General features: G+C 35.9%; 4 protein-coding genes and 1 pseudogene across 5 annotated transcripts; 2 read left to right on the forward strand and 3 right to left on the reverse strand.

Annotated features, from left to right (window-relative positions):
- The first annotated feature begins 329 nt into the window (after positions 1-329).
- On the forward strand, positions 330-3,859 carry LOC132623674 (uncharacterized). Its single transcript, XM_060338466.1, has 4 exons — positions 330-685; positions 1,381-1,528; positions 3,225-3,295; positions 3,418-3,859. The coding sequence occupies exons 1-4, from the start codon at positions 473-475 to the stop codon at positions 3,640-3,642; spliced, it is 657 nt and encodes a 218-aa protein (XP_060194449.1). The 5' UTR covers positions 330-472; the 3' UTR covers positions 3,643-3,859.
- Positions 3,860-4,563: 704 nt separating this feature from the next.
- LOC132624705 (uncharacterized) lies at positions 4,564-5,142 on the forward strand. Its single transcript, XM_060339445.1, has one exon. The coding sequence runs from the start codon at positions 4,564-4,566 to the stop codon at positions 5,140-5,142; it is 579 nt and encodes a 192-aa protein (XP_060195428.1).
- Positions 5,143-5,396: 254 nt separating this feature from the next.
- LOC132622679 (adenylyl-sulfate kinase 3) lies at positions 5,397-9,048 on the reverse strand. Of its 2 annotated transcripts, none has more exons than XM_060337332.1 (7): positions 8,468-9,048; positions 7,496-7,636; positions 6,787-6,936; positions 6,586-6,704; positions 6,415-6,488; positions 5,964-6,009; positions 5,397-5,648 (listed from the first exon to the last, which is right to left on the reverse strand). In XM_060337332.1, exons 1-7 carry the CDS (start codon positions 8,712-8,714, stop codon positions 5,550-5,552), a joined length of 876 nt encoding a protein of 291 aa, XP_060193315.1. In that variant the 5' UTR covers positions 8,715-9,048; the 3' UTR covers positions 5,397-5,549. The 2 variants fall into 2 exon arrangements, with proteins under 2 accessions (XP_060193315.1, XP_060193314.1); XM_060337331.1 differs by having other exon boundaries at positions 5,964-6,010; positions 6,404-6,488; positions 8,468-9,047.
- Positions 9,049-13,570: 4,522 nt separating this feature from the next.
- LOC132623409 (peptidyl-prolyl cis-trans isomerase CYP59-like) lies at positions 13,571-15,473 on the reverse strand (annotated as a pseudogene).
- A 227-nt stretch (positions 15,474-15,700) lies between these two features.
- On the reverse strand, positions 15,701-19,681 carry LOC132623408 (BTB/POZ domain-containing protein At3g49900). The gene is made up of 4 exons (XM_060338155.1): positions 18,860-19,681; positions 18,677-18,746; positions 17,060-17,581; positions 15,701-16,567 (listed from the first exon to the last, which is right to left on the reverse strand). Exons 1-4 carry the CDS (start codon positions 19,003-19,005, stop codon positions 15,797-15,799), a joined length of 1,509 nt encoding a protein of 502 aa, XP_060194138.1. The 5' UTR covers positions 19,006-19,681; the 3' UTR covers positions 15,701-15,796.
- Positions 19,682-20,642: the final 961 nt, after the last annotated feature.

The raw sequence follows: 20,642 nt of genomic DNA on the forward strand, positions 1-20,642 counted from the left end.
ATATTTGCCCTTCGCCTAATACCTCGAGGTTCAGGGTTTGAGCTCAGTAAAAAAAAAATCGCAAGACAGAGTTTCGTAGCAAAATTAGGCATATTCGAGCAAAAATTAGGCCTTAAGGCAGAGTTTTGTAAAATTTTAAGTGAGTTAAAAAAAAATTGCCTTAACGCAAACTTCTACCCTCTAACTTAAGGGAGAGCCTTAAATAGAGAGGAGAGTTTTGCAGGCGAACTCTACCTTGTAATTTTTCTTAGCGGAAGCTCAAATTCGGAATCCAAAAGTTTTATGCGAAGGCCCAAAATTAAAGGCCAGTAATTTGAGGGACCAAAATTAAAGACCGACCGAATAAGGGCAATCGTGACCTGCACAAAATAGGGACGTAAATAAGCGCCAATGAGCCACAAAAGTTGAACCCAAAGAATCAGAGGCTTTAGGCCAAGAGTGACACCGCCTGAAACCCCTGAAAAAATACTCGATGGGTAGTGATGGGAGTAGAAGCACGAGTAGCAGCAGCAGTGAAGAGGATGGAGATGCTGAATGGAGAGCCGCCATAGATTCTCTTGCTGCTACTACTACTTTTGGCAAAACTACTCATTCCTCAGCCACTCCTACTAACGGAGAATCTGTTTCCCAAGAAGATCAAATTGATACTTTACGACCCAAGAAGCTCAAATATTATCAAATAAAGGTACCTTTCCCCATTTTCACATTCTCATTTGCTTGCTTCAAGATTATACCTTGCAACCCTTGTTAACTCAACCAGTGAGTGCTCCGATGATAACATATCTTGTTTGGATGGTTGTTACCTATTGTATGTTGTGTTTTGTTCTGATTGTTACTTATACTTTAAATCCGAGAAAAGTCTCATTTTGTGTTATTGCCACATTACCTTATTCTTTTTTCTCATTTTGTCTTCACTTATTATCTAATAATATTATTTTATCCTTTACCCTACCTTTTTTATAGTAGAGGGAAACAATACCATTTATCCAAACGCTGTATTCATCAAAACAATACAAATAATACGATTCATTATGAAAAAATATTTAACAACCATCCAAACAGATACTCCAGAAATCCCCTCATTTTTATAGCTCGATTATAGCATTTCCAATTTTTTTTTCATTTTCAAATTTTATAGCTCGATTTTAGGGAGTCTTCTGTCTCTATTCTCATAGCCTGATTATTTTATGCCTTATCATGCAAGCACGAATAACATGACAATTGAAACTAATAATTTTTTGAAAATGTATGTCTTTCATGCTGCACCGTGCAAGATTGTTGTAATTTTCCTGCAGGGTCTTTAACCACATTTTGGTCTAACATTTGCTTGCTACTGTGGTCATTGCTTGATGAATCATCTTCATGAATGGACACTAACAGGCTCAGAAGACTTTGGAAGACATGCTAGACAAGACTATAGAAATAGTGAGAGATCCTGATCATGCTTCACAGGAAGAACCCTCAGTGAACGGAGGTGGAATCCGGTTGTTTAAGCGTGCTCCACCTGGGATTGTGTTTGATCACACAGGTAAAAGAAAAGAAATTCTTAACCAAGTAATTTGTTGATTGTTACGTCCCTATGCTGCTAAAATTTGTTTGTTGTTAGTTTAACATTCTTAAATTCCAAATTTGACTGGATAAAATAAAGAATACTGACTAACCTTGTGTAATAGAAATCAAAGGCTAAAGTTGATATTATGTTAACTTGCTTCTACTTATGGGATAAAAAATATTAGATGCATAATGGAAAGACTATGGTACAGTGTTCCCAGGCATATTGTTTACTTATTCTTAATAAATCAAAATAACTTGATTAAAAAAAAAAATCAAAACAATGTGACTAATGAATACCAAGTCAGTGTCAAAAGTATACGATGTGGCTGTCGGGCAATCTTTTTACCAACACAATGAAAGGAGGTTGGACCAGCTTGACAATTACTCAAATCATTGATTGGGGTCTTAACATCTGGGAATTTCACATCAAAGCTGGTTCTATAAGGATCATGCCAAAAAGCAGTGCACTCTCTTGAACTTTTAGTATAGGCACTTTGGCTTTTTAATTATCATATGTGGCAATTCACATCAAAATTTTAACTCTGAAATCTAGCAATCTACTACTGCTGTTTAGTTCCTTTATTAAGATGGATGAAAGTAGACATTATTTTAGTCAGGTGTACTGCCTGGTTTCATGGCAAGCAAAGGACTTGAATATTACAATTGTGAAGAGATCCTTGGCTAACTCCTCCTCTATGCCCGTGGTCTTTGTTTTCATTGATTGCTGGCATTAGAGTGGCCAATGTGAAACTGGTCTACTTCACGGACAAGAATATTGCACATGTAGGAAGGTGATCTTCCATACAATTGAGAGTTATGTTGATGAACAAAAAATATCTGAGAGGGGGATCCAGAATTTGAGGAAGCAACCGAAAGGGAAGAAGCAGGCTAGTCGATCTTCTGGAGTAGTCTGAGAAACTTTAATAGCCACAATGATAACCATGTCGTACTAGAATCCTGTAAAGTCATAAGCAGGCTGACAGTTGGTATTAAATGCTGACCAAAGCTGCTGGCCAGAAGAGCCAGGCTATTTTCTAATAGCAACTACCGATGCTTCACCCTAAATTTGCTCTTATTCTGGCTATCTTTTAGATGTCTAATTTGTTGTTTCACCTACTCTGTCGTCGTTTTAGTAGAGATGTTAACAAAAACTAACAAAAGGAATAATCTGCTGAATTACTACCCTTATATGTTGCTGTCTTTTATTGCCATCAGAAAATAGTTCTGAGGAGCCAAGTGACCAAACTACAGAAGTTTTTTTTTTTTTTTGCGGGGTTGGGGGGGGGGGGGGGGGGTTGTTGTATATCTATTGGAATTAATTTGTCAAAAATATTAGGCATACAGTGGGGTGAAGACTGGATAAAACTTGGACTTCAACTCTTTCTGATTTTATTTTGATAAGGGGGCAGCGTGAAGGATAGGTGTGGTGAACTAACTGTACTTAGACATAATCTGCAGCAGAATCCCTCAATGACTTACAGGAGGGAGAACTAGGTGAGTGGGTTGAGTTTTAACCGTTACTTGCCCTCCTTTGCCGCCTGAACACATTGCTATAGAGCAACTATAGATGCATACTGTTGAGAGGATGCACATTATGTAAATCCCTCAAAGATATCAGTAGTAAGACTAGAGTGTAAAACTAAAAATTAACGTCCCTGCTTTGTTGCTAGATGAACTCCAACAACCCAGAAAGAAACCAAGAATTCGTCCTGGGAAGGAATTTGATGAGAACTCAAAAGAGGTTTGTCTTTTCTTCTTCGTGTTTTGATTCATAGTTAGTGAAAACTTTTATTTTAAACTCTCTATCCACCTCCAATTTTTTGTTATTTCACCTTCTCACTTGCCCCTTTATGGTCGCCACAGTTTAAAAACCAAATCAAGATCGTTGCTGTTGATGGGATGGACATTTTAGCTGCATCAAAAAATGCTTACCAGAAATTGTTGGCTAGAATAGAAGCAAGAGAAGCAGCAGCCAAAGCAGCTGCTAAAAGAGAGGAAGAAAGAGTTGCAGCGTTAAAAAAAATTAGGGGGGAGAGATGGCTCCCTTCTGTGGCCAGAGATATGCAGTTAAGGCTTCAACGACGTTGACACCTGTAGATGGACAAGGATTCCATTATTCAGCACTCATCTTTCATTCTTTTACTATTGAAAGTTTCTATTGCTCATTACAGCCTGTATTTTATGTTAGGCTACCTGAGCCGTTGTCCTTTGTCAATTCCAGAAAGAGACGTTGACACTGTTTTAGTATTGCCAGGAAATGAAAAAAAATCTTCTGATTAAGTTATTTTGACATTTCTGTATTAAAGTTAGAAAGTGCGGTTATTGGACTGCTATCGGCAGGCAATCGGTGTCAAGGTAAAGCATTTCTGCTTTGCCGCTGCAGATTACTCGCGGTAGTAATTGTATGGTCTGTATAATGTGTCTAGCGTGCTTATTATTACGTCAGAATTTCAGACCTACTTGAACTTTCTTCATGATGATTTGGATAGTTGGTATGCGAGTCCAAAGGCAATATATATTTGGACCAGCAAGAATAACTTTAGTTTCTGAAATAAAAGGATCATCCATAGAAGTTGAGTGGCATGAGATATTTATAATGATGTCAAGCTTTGAAGAGGAGACCATGTACAAGACAAAAGAAAAGAAAATGTATTCTTTATGCATTTTTTTAGAAGAACTAGTTGTGTGAACTTGACAAGCCCTTAAAGTACTAATAGATGGAAACAAGAAGCTGATAATACGTGTAGATTTTAAGTGTACAACCTCAAAGAAACAACTCTTCTTCTGTTGTTATAATCTCCATTACAATGACAAATTAGAAACAGCCAAAAAATCTCAGAAAACTTAACAGAAAGAATTGGATTCACCTCCTAATCGTTGGTTAATACAAAGCCACCTAGGAATAATCTCCATCTGGTGATTCTTCAATGAGTAATCGTCAACACTCGTGGTGTAAATACTCTCTAAATCTCCCTTTGTTCTTCTCAGCATACCAGCAGAAACTGAACCATGGGATGTTGCAACCCAAGGACAAAAAAAGCCCTCAAAATAGGCTGTGGCATCACAGCAATTCTCCTAATTATTCTTCTAGTAGTTGGCATTATCCTATATTTCACTATCCTTAAGCCAAAAGATCCAAAAGTCACAACTCAGTCTGTCACATTAGAGTCCATAAGATTTGAGCCATTTCCAGCATTTCACCTCAACGTCACAATTGGCCTAATCCTCACTATCCATAACAGGAATTATGGTAGTTTCAAGTATGACAGTAGCAGAGCTTATGTGACTTATCACGGTGATCCAGCAGCAGAAGCACCAATTGAAGCAGACACCATCCCAGCTAGAGCAGATCATGATTTGAACACAACTGTGCTAATTGATTCAGATGGTTTCTCTAAGAATCCTGATTTCTTAGGAGATGTATTTTCTGGTTGCTGGAATTTTACTTCGTTAACCACTTTACATGGGAAGGTCACTGTGTGGAAAGTCTTGAAGCTCAAAGCCACAACAGTTAGCACCTGTGACATTTCAGTTTTCATCAAATTCCAGAATGCAAGTTCTGTCTGCAAATCCAAAATTAAGTTCTGAATTTTGTTTATTTATGATTCTGCTATTCTTTTGTCTATTTCTGTTGACTGGTTAGATGAAGAATCCATATCAATAACATAGCAACCAGTTTTTGTAGAACATTTTTCCGACACTTGCATCTTTGTCAGTCAAAGTGTCTTGTAGTTATGTTTCACGTATCTTTCTTCACAACTTATAGCTTTGACGAGGGTAGATTTCAAATTTTCATGTTTTTTATCTTTTTTAAGACGTCGAGAGGGTGAGGGACTGACACATGAATGCAATGTTTCTTTCTGCGATCATATCCTAGCCCTGTATAATAGCAGTGCTAGGCCTTTAGTTTACAAATTAACTCAATCTACATATATTATTATCCACTTATACAAAAGGAAACATGTAGCTTCGCCTGAAGATAAGGTCCGGAGCAGTTAAGCTTTCAGGTATCCTTTTTTATCCAAGTATGAGATGACAACATCAGCCAAGTCATTAGGAGAATCACATAGCCCTTGGTTCTGACGCAACACTATCTGCACAATGAAGAGATACAAGATCCAGAATTAATTAGAGTTTAGAGAAGCCATGATTTCTAATTCTATCCTCTTTATTGAAAACATGGTGCAACTGAATCTACATCCAAAGAAAGTTGAGGCGATTGAAAGATTGTAACTTATATCAATTGCTTATTTGGTTTATCTTGAATTTCAATACATAGTCACGTCATGAAGTCAGGAAATGCTGATTATCTGAATACTGAGAGTAACTGGTTATATGAGCAAGCACTCAATCTTCAAATCAGTATAGCATGTTAAATTGGTTTAAGCAGGAAGGGAGATTTGTCTTACCTCTGATTTCGGGGGTGGCTCATATGGATCATCAATACCAGTAAAGCCTGCAAATTGCCAAAGTCCCATATTAACCTTCAAGAACTAAGAATCAATTGAATGCCACAAAAGATGAAATCACACAGGACACGGAATAAATTTAGTTCATAATTGTGAAACGTTTAATTACTCGAATGTATCATGAGAATCATTTTCTTATTTCTACTAATGATTCTACAAAAATCCATTTTTGTGGTCTCCTGCCTGCAGAAGCAGTGCCACAAAAGTTAAAGTAGCAGGTACTAAATAGCTAAGAGAGAGGCAAACTCAATTCTCAGATCACCTATTTGATATGGTCTTACTTTTCATATTAACCTAATTCATGGGTGCAAGATTGTATACAGCTATATAATATATTTCGTAGTTCACAAAAGAAAGAGATGCTGAATAACGGATAGAACCATTTATCTTTCCTGCTCGAGCAAGCTTATACAATCCCTTAGGGTCCCTTGCCTCACATACATGTAGAGGAACATCCATGAACACCTAGAAATTAGCCAATTCAATCAGCTATTTAGATGTGCAAAACCAGCGAGCTCTCACTCTACAAGCTAATCTTGTGGGTACCATTCCTTGTACAAACCTCAATGAAATCCCCTTCAGGTAGTAAAGCACGGCAGGCATCTCGCTCCTTTCTGTAGGGAGATATCAAACTGGCAATGCAAATAACTCCAGCATCCGCTAAAAGCTTAGCCACTTCCCCTGTGAAATAACCATTTGCAATTGTTAGATCCGAGAAGGAACAACATGATGGCACTGGAATATGGACAAGGTAGAAGCCAACCGATCCGCCTTATATTTTCTGCCCGATCTTCAGCTGCAAAACTAAGATCACGATTCAGACCATGGCGAACATTATCACCATCAAGGATGTAAGTGAGTTTTCCTCTAGCATGTAAACCACGACTTAGAGCACATGCCACGGTGCTCTTCCCTGAAACCATGTTTAATATTTAAAAAATGAAAAACTTAGGAAGTGCCAATTTAAACAGCTCATACACTGAAGAAAGAAACTAGGCAATAAGAGCAATAAGCATAATAGTACTGCTTGATGCCTCCATCTCCTTTTTTGGGGTCGGTGCTTGGCGCTAATAAAAAAGAAAAAAATAAAGAATTTAAGCAATGTCAAGAAAACAAAATAACTGGTCGCGTATTAAGAATATTATGCCACAATCATTCCATGTGCTCCAAGTATGTCTACTCACATGGAGTAATAACTATAAACCAGCATGTTTAGACCACATATGTTGGCAAAATAGCTTTTGGAGAAACTAGAAATGCTTTTGTTGGTAACAGAATGATAGATTAAAGCATTTCAAACTAGTGCATTGTTCTGAAGTATCATATGCATGTTCAGAAAACAAAACAAAAATCAAGTAAATACAGAAACGGCCAGTACATCATATAGAAAAAAGTATCTGCAAAACTATAAAGTGACAAAGAGGTTTAGAAAATTTGATAGCTGGTATGAGCTTATGGAATGTTAAACAAACCTGAACCACTGAGACCAGTAATCCATATAACACAACCCCTTTGCTTAAGCAACTCCTCTCTGTCGCTTTTCTCTACAGAGCATTTGTGCCAAACAATGTTTGCTGAATTCCAGTTTGTAGACATCCGAGGTATACTTTTACCTAGTTAGATTATTCGCCACATCAGTAACTATTCCACTTAAAATAATACTAAGCCACATGGAAACAGTAGTCCGTCGTCTCTTGCACATAGGCAAGAAAAAATATGTCCAAACAATCAAGGAAAATCAGAGGTTAACAACTTCTAATGCTTCTACAGGATATAGCAATATGCAGGGGCGGAACTTGCTTTTTGTTCATATCTTGTATTTCTATTAAAAAAATTCACACAATTTTTATAAATAGTTGACTGTGAACCCAATTAGTATTTTAAGTTAACTTGAGATCCATAAACTTCGAAACCTGGATCCCCTTCTGGCAATATGAGCCAGGGATCAGAATTTCACACTGGTTCCAATCCATACAAATTAAGATTCAAGATTTAGAGCCAGTGCGAATGCTAACTGCACTAACTCCTTTTTCATGATAATTGGTTCAGAATTCAGATCATAGTCAAATATACATTGTTAAAATTTCTTTATTATACATATAGTTTGAGTCCAAAACTTCGCCCGCTGCTGAAAAGCTACATCGTGCATATTCCATAATAGATTAGCAGTTACAGCCTACCGGCATAATGTGCCTCAAGAAAACAGAGGAAAAAATTACTCTCTCTGTCCCAATTCATGTGATACAGTTCGGATTTCCAGAGTCAAACAAGAAAAAAATTTAACCGTCATTTATTCGTATGTTCTTTAAATATTTTAAATCTTTAATTATTGTGACTTATAGTACTTTTTACGTAATTTCTAAATATGTAAATTATTGTACGTCAGGACAGAGGGCAGTCCTACATAAAGTAAGGAGAGGAAAACAAAAGGCAAATATCAATACCAGAAAAGCTACGACAATCATTTACAGTCATTTCATCGTTTGAATTGCATCCGGCTTTTCCGTTGATACGAGACGTTGTACAAGTCTCCGTATGCGCTAAGAAGCTGGTACCGGTAATGTTGAAGCCCAATGAGCAATTACATGCCCCTAGCTTTAAAACCCCTAACTTGGTCGACCATGTCTTAGCACAGTCAAATTCCGGCTGAGCACAATAAATCAACGAACCGTTTCCTATGGCAGTCATCATCTAAAGTGGGTACAATACTTGAATCTATACACGAGATGTACACTTAATGCAACAAAAACTTATCGATTGGATACGCAAGAATTGAATGAACAATTGAATTGGTGTTTATGTACAAAGGTGTTTGAGAAAAAAGAAAAATGAAAATTGGCTATGGTGTTAGAGGTTGGATTGAGGCCGAGTTATGGTGGTTGCTAGGTGAGATGGCTAAGCAGTTATATACTGTGATCATGACAAAACTGAATTGCTGGGAGCATCGAATCCACTCTTAAAAGAACGATACCAGATATAACAACGTGGACCCGATGAATTGTGGAACTCACCTCATATTCCACGCTCCTTTGTTGGCCCTCAAATATATAAGTTGCACGTTTGCAATTTGAAATGATATTTTGAAATCTAAATCATGATTTTAAAAATTTTAAATATAAAACTTGGCTTCTAAGTTGGTAGATATTTTTAACCATTACTTTCACCAACCATTTACCAACTTTTATTTATGTCTATTATATTAGAGAATTATATTAAAGAGTAGTTATATTACTATTCATGTTAAATTTTCTTTTTTCTTGAACCAAAGTTTGATCAATTGATGTTGTATTTTTTAGAAAGACATTCTAGTAACATATTAATTTTTTTATGAACTATGACTTGCTCTTTTGGTAAGATTATATAAGAATTGAGAATATTTTTGATAGTTTTCACAATTTGTGGTGTTTTTATGTCTATTACAAAAAACACAACTTAAGAAATCCAAATTGCATGTCCAAACATGGTTTCAAACCATATCCAAACGGCTCCATAGTATAACCTTTTTTTTTTTTGCACGAATTGCCCTTCATTTGGGGCGGTCATTAATTTTTCCCTTCAAATTGGTGGTCTTTAATTTTTGTCCTTCGCATAATGCCCTGAAGTTCTGGGTTCGAACCCCAGCTCAGTAAAAAAAAAAAAGTAATTTTCGCAAGGCTCAGCCTTAAGGCAAAATTTTGCAAAACTCTATCTTGCGAATCCATACTCTACCTTGTGATTTTTAAAAAAAAAATTGACTTAACGGGGGTTCAAACCCAAGACTAAGGGATTTTTAACACAGGGCAAAAATTAAAGACCACCCCAAATGAAGGGCAATCCTACAAATTTCCCTAGTATAACCAACTAGTTGCATCATGCCCGGGCTTACCAAACTCATGCTCCAAAAGTATTAAATTTAATTTTTTAAAAAATATCACTTATGTTACATTTTTTCTATTACATAATTAATTAAATCTATTGGCACTTGTATCAGTATTTTATTGGTAAGTCTTTAGAATTATTAGAGTTTTCAGTCACAAAATTGAATAATTTATAAAAAGTAAATTATTTATGAGAAAGGAAGTTTGGAATGAGAATTAGCAAATACAACGAAATAAAAGATTTGATATTCACTAAAGAAGCAAAATTTTGGAGGTTTAAAACAAATAAAGGGTGCGTTCTAGGGGTGCTTCGGTTTACGGTTTATAGACATGCTTAACTGATAACCAAACCAATAAGATATTCGTTATCGGTTTTAATCAGTTTAGGTCCTTAACGGTTCAGTTTTCGATTTAACCGATAAGAAAATGCTTTTTTTTTTCTTTCTCTTGTTTTCATTTGTTCATATACATTGCCTTCATGCATTAAAGTCTACACATATTACAAGCAGAAGCAAATTTGAAGACGTTATTGCTAAAACAAACTTATTTTCTTTCTAGCCGAGTTTGAGAGAACTAAAGTGTCGCTTGCGGAATAGGGTCCTGGAACGAAATTAAGAATTTAGGAATAGAGTTTGTATTTAAAATCTAAAGTCACTAATATAATTAGAGATAAAAAAGGTAATTTTAATATAATCTTATTGGATTGTCAGTTTAACCTTTAACTAAAACCTCAAAACCAGAAACCAACCCGATAGTCCAATAAAAATATTTATTTATCATTTTTCTAATTTCACCTAATTGAGCACATCTAGCATATTTTTTCACAGTAGCAGACAAAATCATTTAATAACCGTTAACCCAATAATCCAATACGGATAAATCAATAACATTTTTCTTGGTTCAGTTCATCAGTTAAATCGGATTTTGGACACTCCTAGTATGTTCGGTATGGAGGAAAACATTTCAGAAAAATATTTTTTCAATTTTTTCATGTTTGGTCTTGTAGAAAAATAAGTTCCTTAAAAATGAGAAAAATAATTTTCTTAGGGATAGTAGAAAAATTGGTAAGCTAGCATCAACAGGTTTAAAACTCAATGGTAGCAATATTATTTCTGTTTAGAAGGACAAAAATTAGGGATGAGGAGATAGAGATCAAATTAAGTCTTCAATTGGAAATTCTTTTTCTTTTACCCCCCCCCCCCTCCACCCAAGGCCAGGAGCTCCCCTCTTTTTGCTCTGTTAATGACTCAAACCCACAATCTTTGGGTTGGAGGTGGAGGGTGCTTACTATTTGAGCAAGCCTTCGTATCTTCATTTGGATATTCAATGTTGCAGTTAAAACTTTTTACATGTTGTACATGTGCTGGCTAGATGTTGTACTTATTGGAGTGACTGACTTTTAAAAAGATTGGACAAATTTGTAGTGAAATGAAACATCGGAAGGGGCTACTCCTCTCGTAATTAGAGGTTTCGGATTCGAGCTTTGTGTATGAAAAAATCCTTGTTAGGGAGCGGTTCCCCTGAATGGGCCTTACGCGGCGCGAATCTAAATTTAGTGGGCTTCAATACGGAAAAATAAAAAAAAATAGATATGGGGACAACTGTTGTTTTTTATGAAAAGGATAGAGGAAGAAATACACAATAGTGATTTCCTTAGTAAATACACATGTTTATTTAGAAGCTAATGATGATGGTATGAGATAAGACCAAGTATAAGGTACCATTTTACATAACTCATTGTAAAATCTTCACAGCCTAAGATGTCTTTTTAAGATAACATCACAGCCTAAGCTTTGGGATATATTAGGAATTTCTCCTACGATGCCCCACCAAAGATTTGTGAGGACGACAAAAAATACACATAATTATTTAGAAGCTAATGGTGATGATACGAGATAAGGCCAAATATAAAGTTTTTTTTTTTTTTAAACATAAGTACAAAGTCTAAATGATTAAAATGGAAGTTGCAGAATTCAAATAATATATTTTACTAGTTTATTCTTTTCTTGTGTTCTCTTTTCTCGTTCACGACCTTATCCGTCCCCTAAAAGAACAAAAAGAAGGAAATCATGATGAATTGAATCCTAGTCATTATTTTTTGGCATGTTCACGAGTGGAGTGACTAGACTGAATACGGAAGATCCCACTCCACCTGTGTGCACCTTCGAAGATTTCCATTCCATTGAGATGCCAAACATTAGTGTCATTTTCTTTAAGGTTGAATGAGTTAAAATGATAAGGTGATTCAGGTCAATTGATTTTGTAGTTCTTTATAGATTTGTTTTAATTTTATATCTTGCCTTATAAAAAATCTTTATTTTTATACATAAGAAATTTAAAAACGTTTTTTTCTTGGGAAAAGGGTCTGATTTGGCCCTCTACTTTGCGAAATAGTTTACATTTGCCCTCCGTTATACTATGCGACCAAAAATACCTCTGACGTTAGTATAGTTGTTAAAATACCCCTAATTTTAACAGAGGTCCACCGTGACCGGGCAAAGGAAATTTTTGGGTTCAAACTATACACGTGCTGTCTTCTAATTGGATGATATATTTGATTAATTATATTTAGTTATTATTTCTTAATATACCTTTTTCATTCCAGATTCTTATTTTTTTCCTTTTCTCTTTTTGGCTTCTCTTCTTCCCAGGTCACTGGAAGCTCCCCTTTCTATGCCATTTTCCCCTTTTTTTTTTTTTTTTTTTTTTTTAATTCTTTATAAAGAGATTTGTTGATTGACTTGATATTAAACGGAATGAAGAAAGAATGGAGTATGTTAAAGGTCGAGGGGTATTTTGGGTGGTTGGAAAGCTTAACGTTCTCCGACACCATTTTTCAGCTCATCTTCAAAAGGAACAAGTCCAACTGAAAAAGAACCAATAGATCTGAAGTATCCAACAACAATCATTAACACCCAACTGAAATGTCTAGCAAAGTACATTAGCATTTCCAATCAATTATCAAAGCTTCACTTTGTAGCAATTGCCGATAAAACTCAAGCCCAAAATTTCAATTGCAAGAATCACCAATCTCTTCTTTTTCTCTTTTGTTGCCTTTTAATGATTTGTTGGTTATGATTTATGAAAGAGGAAGAAATGGGTTGTTTCAGTTAGATAAAGGGATGTTGGGTGGGTTTTAGTGTGTATGAAAGATTGTAGTTATTTAGATTCTAATTTAATTAGGAATTAATGTGTAAAAATATCAGCAAGGGAAAAACTTTCAATAAGAAAAAAATATTAAGATTTAGTATTTTTCTTAAAACAGAAAAAAAAAATCGGTGGTGAGGTGGCGTGCCACATGGCTTCCATCTTACCCAAAATGTCAAGCCATGTAGGATTGTAATAGATGGGAATTCGCCACGGTGGACCTCTGTTAAAATTAGGGATATTTTTAATAATTATACTAACGTCAGGAATATTTTTGATCGCATAGTATAACGGAGGGTAAAAGTAAACATTTCGCAAAGTAGAGGGCAAATCAGGCCCTTTATCCTTTTTTCTTTCATTCAAATTGTAAGTGGCCATAGGAAGCAAATGATTTAGGACTGTCATCTTCATATGTAGCAGCTTTCTTTTATTTGACTGAATTTACCTGATAGAAAGTGGTAGTTATAAGCTATTTATGTGCAAGCTTGTTTTAAATTTAAAACTACTGAGTTTAAAAATGGTTGTTAAAGAGAGATGATTTATTAACCGTACAGGTTCACAACAGTCACAAGGTTCTCTTGTGATATGGAAGTAAGAAAATTAACTCTTATTTCGCGGAAACCCAAATATCTTTAATTATTGCTTGATCAATGTACCTCTTGAACACAAGTTGATTCATGCAAAGTTGCAAACTACAATTCTTTCAATCATATTCTCTGAGCAGAAATCCTCCCTCGCCTCCCTGAATCCAAGGAAAATCTAGGATTCGAGTTAGTGAGTGCGTGAAATAATTACAGTACTAGTGTATATAAATTAAACTCTAACTGACCTGGATAAAAATCTGGGGTTTGAAATTCTACCTGATCCATTTATGCATAATAGCTTTTTATTTTCCTCAAATTTTCTCTCATCCTTTGGACAGACAACCAAAACGCAAGTAAAAATTCAAATATTCAACATTGAGCCAAAATCTGCCACAGAAGGAAAGTTAGGGACTGAAAACCGACCAAATGCTAAAAAAGAAAAATTAAGTCACGGCTGATTACAGATATAACTTGAACCAGCTGCGGATCTCCACATTGCACACTCTGCAGTAGCATAAAGGAGAATTCAATTTGCACATAGCAAATCATACTGGTCTTCTATTGCGTCGATATCGGGACCACAACTTTGCAACACTCTGACTGAAATCAACATGTATCCATCGGTGATCAATTTCAGCATTATTCATCTGATGATATGCTTGTTCACAGGCCTCTTTGGTTTCAAACTCAATGAACCATAGCAGAGGCTATTCCCAGTCTTGTAATCCCTAATAACTTCACCAGATTGCACGGTCCCAAATGTTGAGAAAATAATATTCAAGGATTCATTGTCAGTAGCTGCATTCAGTTTGCGAACAAATAACACATTATTTGGAGGCTTAATTTCAGCATCAGGAATATCCCCTATACTTTCAAGTACTACTGCTCGGCAAATGTGCTTCTTTTGCCCGCACAACCACCTCAAGTTCTCGTGCACCTAATCGATCATCCATTGGCACCCAATCATCTTCTAATCGCACATCATCTCGGGATGAAGCTTCTGGAATGTTAAAGGCGATCATAAGTTGGAGAGGATCGGGGAAAGGATCGCCTAATATGTAAGTGTGTTTGATTCGGATATTTATGAACGGCCTGCTGTTTCCATCCACATATGCTTCATTAATCCGATTCAATGTGTCGTGCCAGGGGCGGAGCCACATTGGCTCCAGGGGGTTCATCCCCTCGACGAAAAATTACAGTGTATTTTCAGAGTTAAAATTATTTTGTTCTTTATATTTCGTAGATGTTGAACCCCCTGACTTCTTCGTGTATTTACCTTTTAGAATTTTTGAACCCTCTGGATGAAAATCCTGGCTCCGCCACTGTGTCGTGCCCTTCTGCAATTTCTCCAAAAACCGTGTCCTTTCCATCAAGGCAGTCGATATCATCACGCAGTGTGATATAGAATTGAGAAGCGTTTAGATTCTCACCAGCGCTAGCCATGGCTAGAGTTGCCATCTTTGAATGGTTCAGATCCGGATGGATTTCATCCCCGAAGAACCGAGCCTGGTCACCATACAAAAATTTGTATACCGAATCACCCCCAGATCCTGTTCCAGTGGGATCTCCGGTTTGCGCAATGAAATCTTTCTTAACCGTGTGGAAGAGGCAGTCATTATAATACTTGATCTTGCACAACTTCAGAAAATTCTTGCATGTTAAAGGGCAGCACGTGAAATAAATCAAGTAAATTATTCTAAATTAAATAAGCTACACGTGAGCGCATTAACAAATCATGACATTTTAATTGGGATATACACTGCAGCGTAGATGAGGATTTATCTTATGAAGTTACATATTTACACATTAAGTTTGTCATGAAAAAGTAGTGATATAGTAACAATATTTTACCTCTATTAAAACCGCTTTTGAATTTGGACCACTTAAAAGCAAGTAGGGGTCCAACGTCATACCCATACTTGTAAGGATATTAAGAATGAGACTCTGCACTTTATTCTTACTAAATCAATCAACTGGTAACACCATTTAAATCCTAAACCAGTCCCCAAATCAATCCTATAAGAAAGAAAAAATAGTAGTACGCACCAGCTTCACACTTTTGAGAAACGCAGTCTTTTCAGGAAGGTAATTTTAAAACTACAAAGAGAACACAAATTCAATAGAAACTCCGGTAACACATAAATCTAAAAGAATTGTGAAACGAACAGAACCTTTTTTTTTTTTTTCACTCTAGACTAGAACGACGCTGCCTGCGAAAAGGCACGTCCTTCTTTATTACCACCACATCCCCATGTTGTTCTTTAACATCTTCGGTCTCTTTTACATTTTCCACCTTATCTGTTTTCTTCTTCGATACTCGGAATGCACTCTTCAATCCATTCATAAACCTTCGACTAAAATTACTCTTTTCCAATTTCGTACTTTCCTCATACGATATTTCCGATGAATTAGACGACCCCATAATAGCTCTATCTCTAGCTGTAAGTATCCGAAAGCTTGCTGAGGAAACTGATCCAATTTGTCCTCTATCAATCTTATTCTCTGAACTCAATCGAAAACTAGCAGAGCGAGCAGAGTCATGCGACAAATTACTCTTCGTGTTCTGATCCGATTCTTTAAGAAGTTTCTTCATGCCACTTAACTCTTGCTCTAAACTCTGGATTCGCGAGCTCGTTGCATTCATCGCTGCCTTGAGCTGTGCCACTTGACGCACTGCTGCATCTCGTTCGAGAATTGTACCTAAGCTGACTTGGTTTTTGTTTTGGAGATGATTAATGTGATGATCGTGGTGGTGGTGGTGGTTGTCAGCAGCAGTCGCAGTGAGGATAGAGCGACGGGTGTTTAATTGCTCAATAAACATGGCTTGGACCACAAACCTTAATGGCATACTTGGGTTTTGAACAGCATGCATGAGAAGTTGAGGCGAAAGGATGGTGCAGTCGATGTAATTGCACATTGCTATTTTTTCTTCATCTGATATCTTGCCCTTGTATTCCTGTTGAAAGAACAGAGTTTACAAATTTAAGGACAAAATCAATTTGAAGCATCATTGGTAGGAAATTAGTATGAACTAGACCCAAATTTGAGACCCAATTTATTGAATTTAAGTTAATAAATTGATCCGCCGTACAAGTACGCAAGGTGAATTTAGTTGTGTGTAAATACTCCTTTACACGGTGAGTGACTAAATTTTAAACTTAAGCTATGCAAAACTGTAAATGTAACGTGTACAACTCAGTTCGACGTTAAGGGACAAATTTATTCCTTATTGTGGGATCAAATTAACTAGTTGCATAGTCTTTGAAACTTTTTTACGTACACGACATATGTAACGAATTACATTGTGCTTCGATGAATAACACATTATTAGAGCTGAAAAAATACAAATAGGTTGAAAACCTGTTCACCAATGAAAAACTCTTTTACCAAAATTAACCTCAGAAAATAAAACATAGCAAAAAATAGTGTACTTAATTAACAACCTTACCTTAAGATAAAGGTCAACAATTCTATAGAGTTGGTCATGGCTTCCACTCAACCACCGATTCATTGACTTGACAATTAATTGAAAATCCACTGGCCGCAACTCTTTAACATCATTAAGACACTTCACAATGCCGTTACCATCGTCAACCAAACTCAACGCTTCAATACATCTACTCAATAGGCACGACGTCGTTTCACACTCTGGCAAGAGCGAAACGCAAGAACGCAGCACAATCGACGCATACTCTCTATTAACGGCAATTACACGGCGGAAATATGTTTCCGTTTTCTGAGCCAAGGTATCTCCACCTGCCACGTTATTAGCCTCCGTCATCTCTAACAGTTCAGCAGCCGTACGAAGAGCGGCCACATTAAACGGCGTTATGACGATGTGAGAGTCGTAACAATACTCGGCGATCAAAGAAAATGTTTCGGCCGTTATGTTTAACGGTGGAGAGAGGGTTAATTCTGACAGACCCTTCAGCTTTCTTTTCAGAAATCCACTCCTTGCTGTCAATGGATCCTAAGGTAAATTTAGGAAATACTCAGTAAATGCCTTTTGAATTAATTGCGAAATGTACAGTTCAGTTTTTAGGCACAGCTCTCAAGTACATACCAAAAAAATAATAAAAGCAATTTATGGCTTTAATTATGTAGTGGATTTTTTATTTTTCCAAAAGGTATCAATTTGGATTAAAATGATATGTCCATTACTGACTTACTGTTAATTTGTCTTGAAATAGTCTAAACCTTATGAATACATCAAAAAGAAAAAGAAGTGCTGCTAATGGTGAAAATTGAGTAGCCCAAAATAAAAAAGTACAAAGTAGAACAATTTTCATCCCTCTCACCACTATTTATCGAAATTCGCTGGTAATTACTCTACTGCTTTTTTTTTTTTTCCTTTTTCAAAAAATTACTCTACTACTTATAATTTTGCAATCTGATAAATATTGGGGGTAGAGGAGGAAAAGAGGAGAAGATTACATGGTGAAAAATCAAATTTTATGTAAAAGTTCAAATAGTCAACCAACTGAGTTATTATCTTGATAAGTATTTGCAAAAAGAAAGAAAAAGAAGGGGAGGAATTCTAGAAATTTGATACAATGAGCCTTGAAGACCAGACAATTACATCTCTTATTAACATGTTATTATAGTAAACCTTTAATCCGCATTTGGATTATTTTTGTTTGAATGGACATGTCACGTTAATTCTTGTATTGTATTGTGAAACATTTTTCATATTTACGTATAGATGGCAGAGATTTGTGTTGAAAGAATTTAGCTCAAGATTCCCCTAAGATAAGAACAAATAAACAAATTATTAAGTCAACTTTAGGCCTTTTCAGATTGATGGGGATGTAGCAACAGCACAGCAAAAGTCAATAATTTTTATCCCTTCGCGGCGACACTCTCGCCTGTTAGCCATAATTTAAGATTGGAAAACTTGTTTATAATTTGCAGCTACACACACATATAGACAAGAAGCACATATCAATCCGCATGAAAAGACGAAATTAAAAATAAAAAAAAAAAAAAAAAAGCGCCTTTTGGTTCACTTTCCCCCTGGGAGAAAAGAAACAAGTGAATAGTGCATATATTTGGAGCATGAAAGTACCTTGCGTAGGCGAAAACGTGAGCCTTCAACATGTATGACTACATCAGTCTCATTCCCTGTAACTTGTGACCTTAATATAACAAGTTAAAAGAAGCACAAATTAAAAATAGAGTAAATTATGTTTGCTGAATGTAAATTGAGTAGGAATTACAATTAATTACAAAGCGAGTATTAAATTCTTACCAGGAGACGGCCCTAGAGCGGGGAGGTGAAGGCAATGGGGAGTCTCCTGGAGAGACAGAAAGGGAATCACTGGAGGAATCTTCAACATCTTCTTCATAGATAGTATCCACAATCCCTAATTCTGCCCAATTTCTGATGGTTTCCATGGCCAACGCCTTTTCACCTTACAGTATAGTTACCAGCGCTGCTGCTTCTGCTGAAACGTTACGTTTTTTTTTTTTTTTTTTGGTTTATGATAATTTTAGGGGGAGTAGAGAAACCAAGGAGAAGGAGAGGTAAGAATTATTCCCCCGGTGGTAATAATGTAGTTGGGGGCATTAATTATTTGCAGGTAAGGGTAATAAATGCCTTTGCCTTAATGCACTATTGGTTTGGAAATTCAAAAATACTTGCTTCCTTTTGTGAGTACTACTTACTGGTGAATGGTGATTTTCTTCCTAAACCAGACTTTGCAATCTGATTTGCTTTCTCTTGTAATCTCAACTTTCCTTAAAACCCATCAAAGTACAGACCATGGTTAGTCCAAATGGCTGGAAAGCTTCATTGGACGGTAGACAAACAAATACTTTACTAAAAATAGAATGCAATGATGTTTTTTCGCCTTTCTGTTGAAAAGAGATCTAGGAACTAAAAGTTTGTTTACCAAATGGCAACGAAAGAAGAGATGTCGACTTATTGGACACGAATTCGAATTAGATACAAAATACCTCAAAAAAATAAAAACAGAAAGAAAGAGATGTCCAAGCTTTCTATCAATGAAATGACAATGGCAAGTGTAGACTATACTTCAAAACTTAGCTCTTAAAGAAAGAAGCTATTGAAGGATAGGGTGGAAGCCATCGCTTTCAGGAGCGGTGCATGTAGTTGTGCCAAATAAAACTAAACGAGAGACTCATTCAAAGGGAGTGTTATTGAGTAATTATTATTTTAATGGAATTATCATGATTGTTTTTGTTATATTTGCATTAATATTCATGGTTGTTACGTTTGTTGACAACTGGTCATGGCGTTATGTATGATGCATTCACCAAAGAAATTAAATATAATTAGATCAATGATCAATTTTTCTGTTTGTTTGACCGTCAAAGAATATTTTTCAGCAGTCTAAGTAAGGATTTAATTGGAGAAGTATAATAGGAAAATAATAATAATCAATATTTAGAACAAGGTTAAAAATATAACAGAAGAAATGATGAGATTTTATTCATTTTCTTTGGTTGGTCAATGAGAATTTAAAGTGGTTTTAATAAGGATTTGGTAACTGGTAAGAAAGTATTGCATTGAATTGGGACAAGGAATTAAGTACATGCGTATTTCAATGACAGAGGAAAAAGAACAAAAGGAAAAACAACTTTTGGTTTCTAAAAGAAGCATGGGAACCCAAGAAGCATTGCCTTTAAAAGAAAAAAACAAAAACAAAAAAGACGAATTCAAGAGCTCAATGAGGTTTTTGCTCTCATAATATGATTATTTGGCTTGCTAATATAGCCTTTTCTTTTTTCCGATGTTAGGACCAAGTTATTATTCAGGGGCATGAGAGTGAATGGTCATGTATATATGTCGATACGGACATACGGTAATTGAAAAAATCAACCAGTTAATATAGAGAAGTTATATTTTAGTGAAATAGGCTATTAAATGCTCATCTTAAAATTTGGTTACCCTGTCGGTGCTATTTTAGAAAACTGAAATAACCCGAGCAAGAAGTGTCATGAAGAGGCAAACTAGTATTCACCGAGTACCACATGTCCTATGCATTAGGGTTATATTGAATTTGAGCGAA

The sequence above is a fragment of the Lycium barbarum genome, chromosome 12 (assembly GCF_019175385.1).
Source record: "Lycium barbarum isolate Lr01 chromosome 12, ASM1917538v2, whole genome shotgun sequence".
NCBI lineage: Eukaryota > Viridiplantae > Streptophyta > Magnoliopsida > Solanales > Solanaceae > Lycium > Lycium barbarum.

Coding starts and splice junctions, on each gene's coding strand:
- LOC132623674 (XM_060338466.1), top strand. CDS start 473: ATGGGTAGTGATGGGAGTAGAAGCACGAGTAGCAGCAGCAGTGAAGAG. Junction 686..1,380: donor TCAAATATTATCAAATAAAG/GTACCTTTCCCC, acceptor GGACACTAACAG/GCTCAGAAGACTTTGGAAGA. Junction 3,296..3,417: donor TTGATGAGAACTCAAAAGAG/GTTTGTCTTTTC, acceptor TGGTCGCCACAG/TTTAAAAACCAAATCAAGAT.
- LOC132624705 (XM_060339445.1), top strand. CDS start 4,564: ATGGGATGTTGCAACCCAAGGACAAAAAAAGCCCTCAAAATAGGCTGT.
- LOC132622679 (XM_060337331.1), bottom strand. CDS start 8,714: ATGATGACTGCCATAGGAAACGGTTCGTTGATTTATTGTGCTCAGCCG. Junction 6,705..6,786: donor AGAAAATATAAGGCGGATCG/GTTGGCTTCTAC, acceptor GTTATTTCACAG/GGGAAGTGGCTAAGCTTTTA. Junction 5,649..5,963: donor AGCCACCCCCGAAATCAGAG/GTAAGACAAATC, acceptor TTCATTGTGCAG/ATAGTGTTGCGTCAGAACCA.
- LOC132623408 (XM_060338155.1), bottom strand. CDS start 19,005: ATGGAAACCATCAGAAATTGGGCAGAATTAGGGATTGTGGATACTATC. Junction 18,747..18,859: donor CGCTCTAGGGCCGTCTCCTG/GTAAGAATTTAA, acceptor TGTTATATTAAG/GTCACAAGTTACAGGGAATG. Junction 17,582..18,676: donor CACGTTTTCGCCTACGCAAG/GTACTTTCATGC, acceptor AATTTACCTTAG/GATCCATTGACAGCAAGGAG.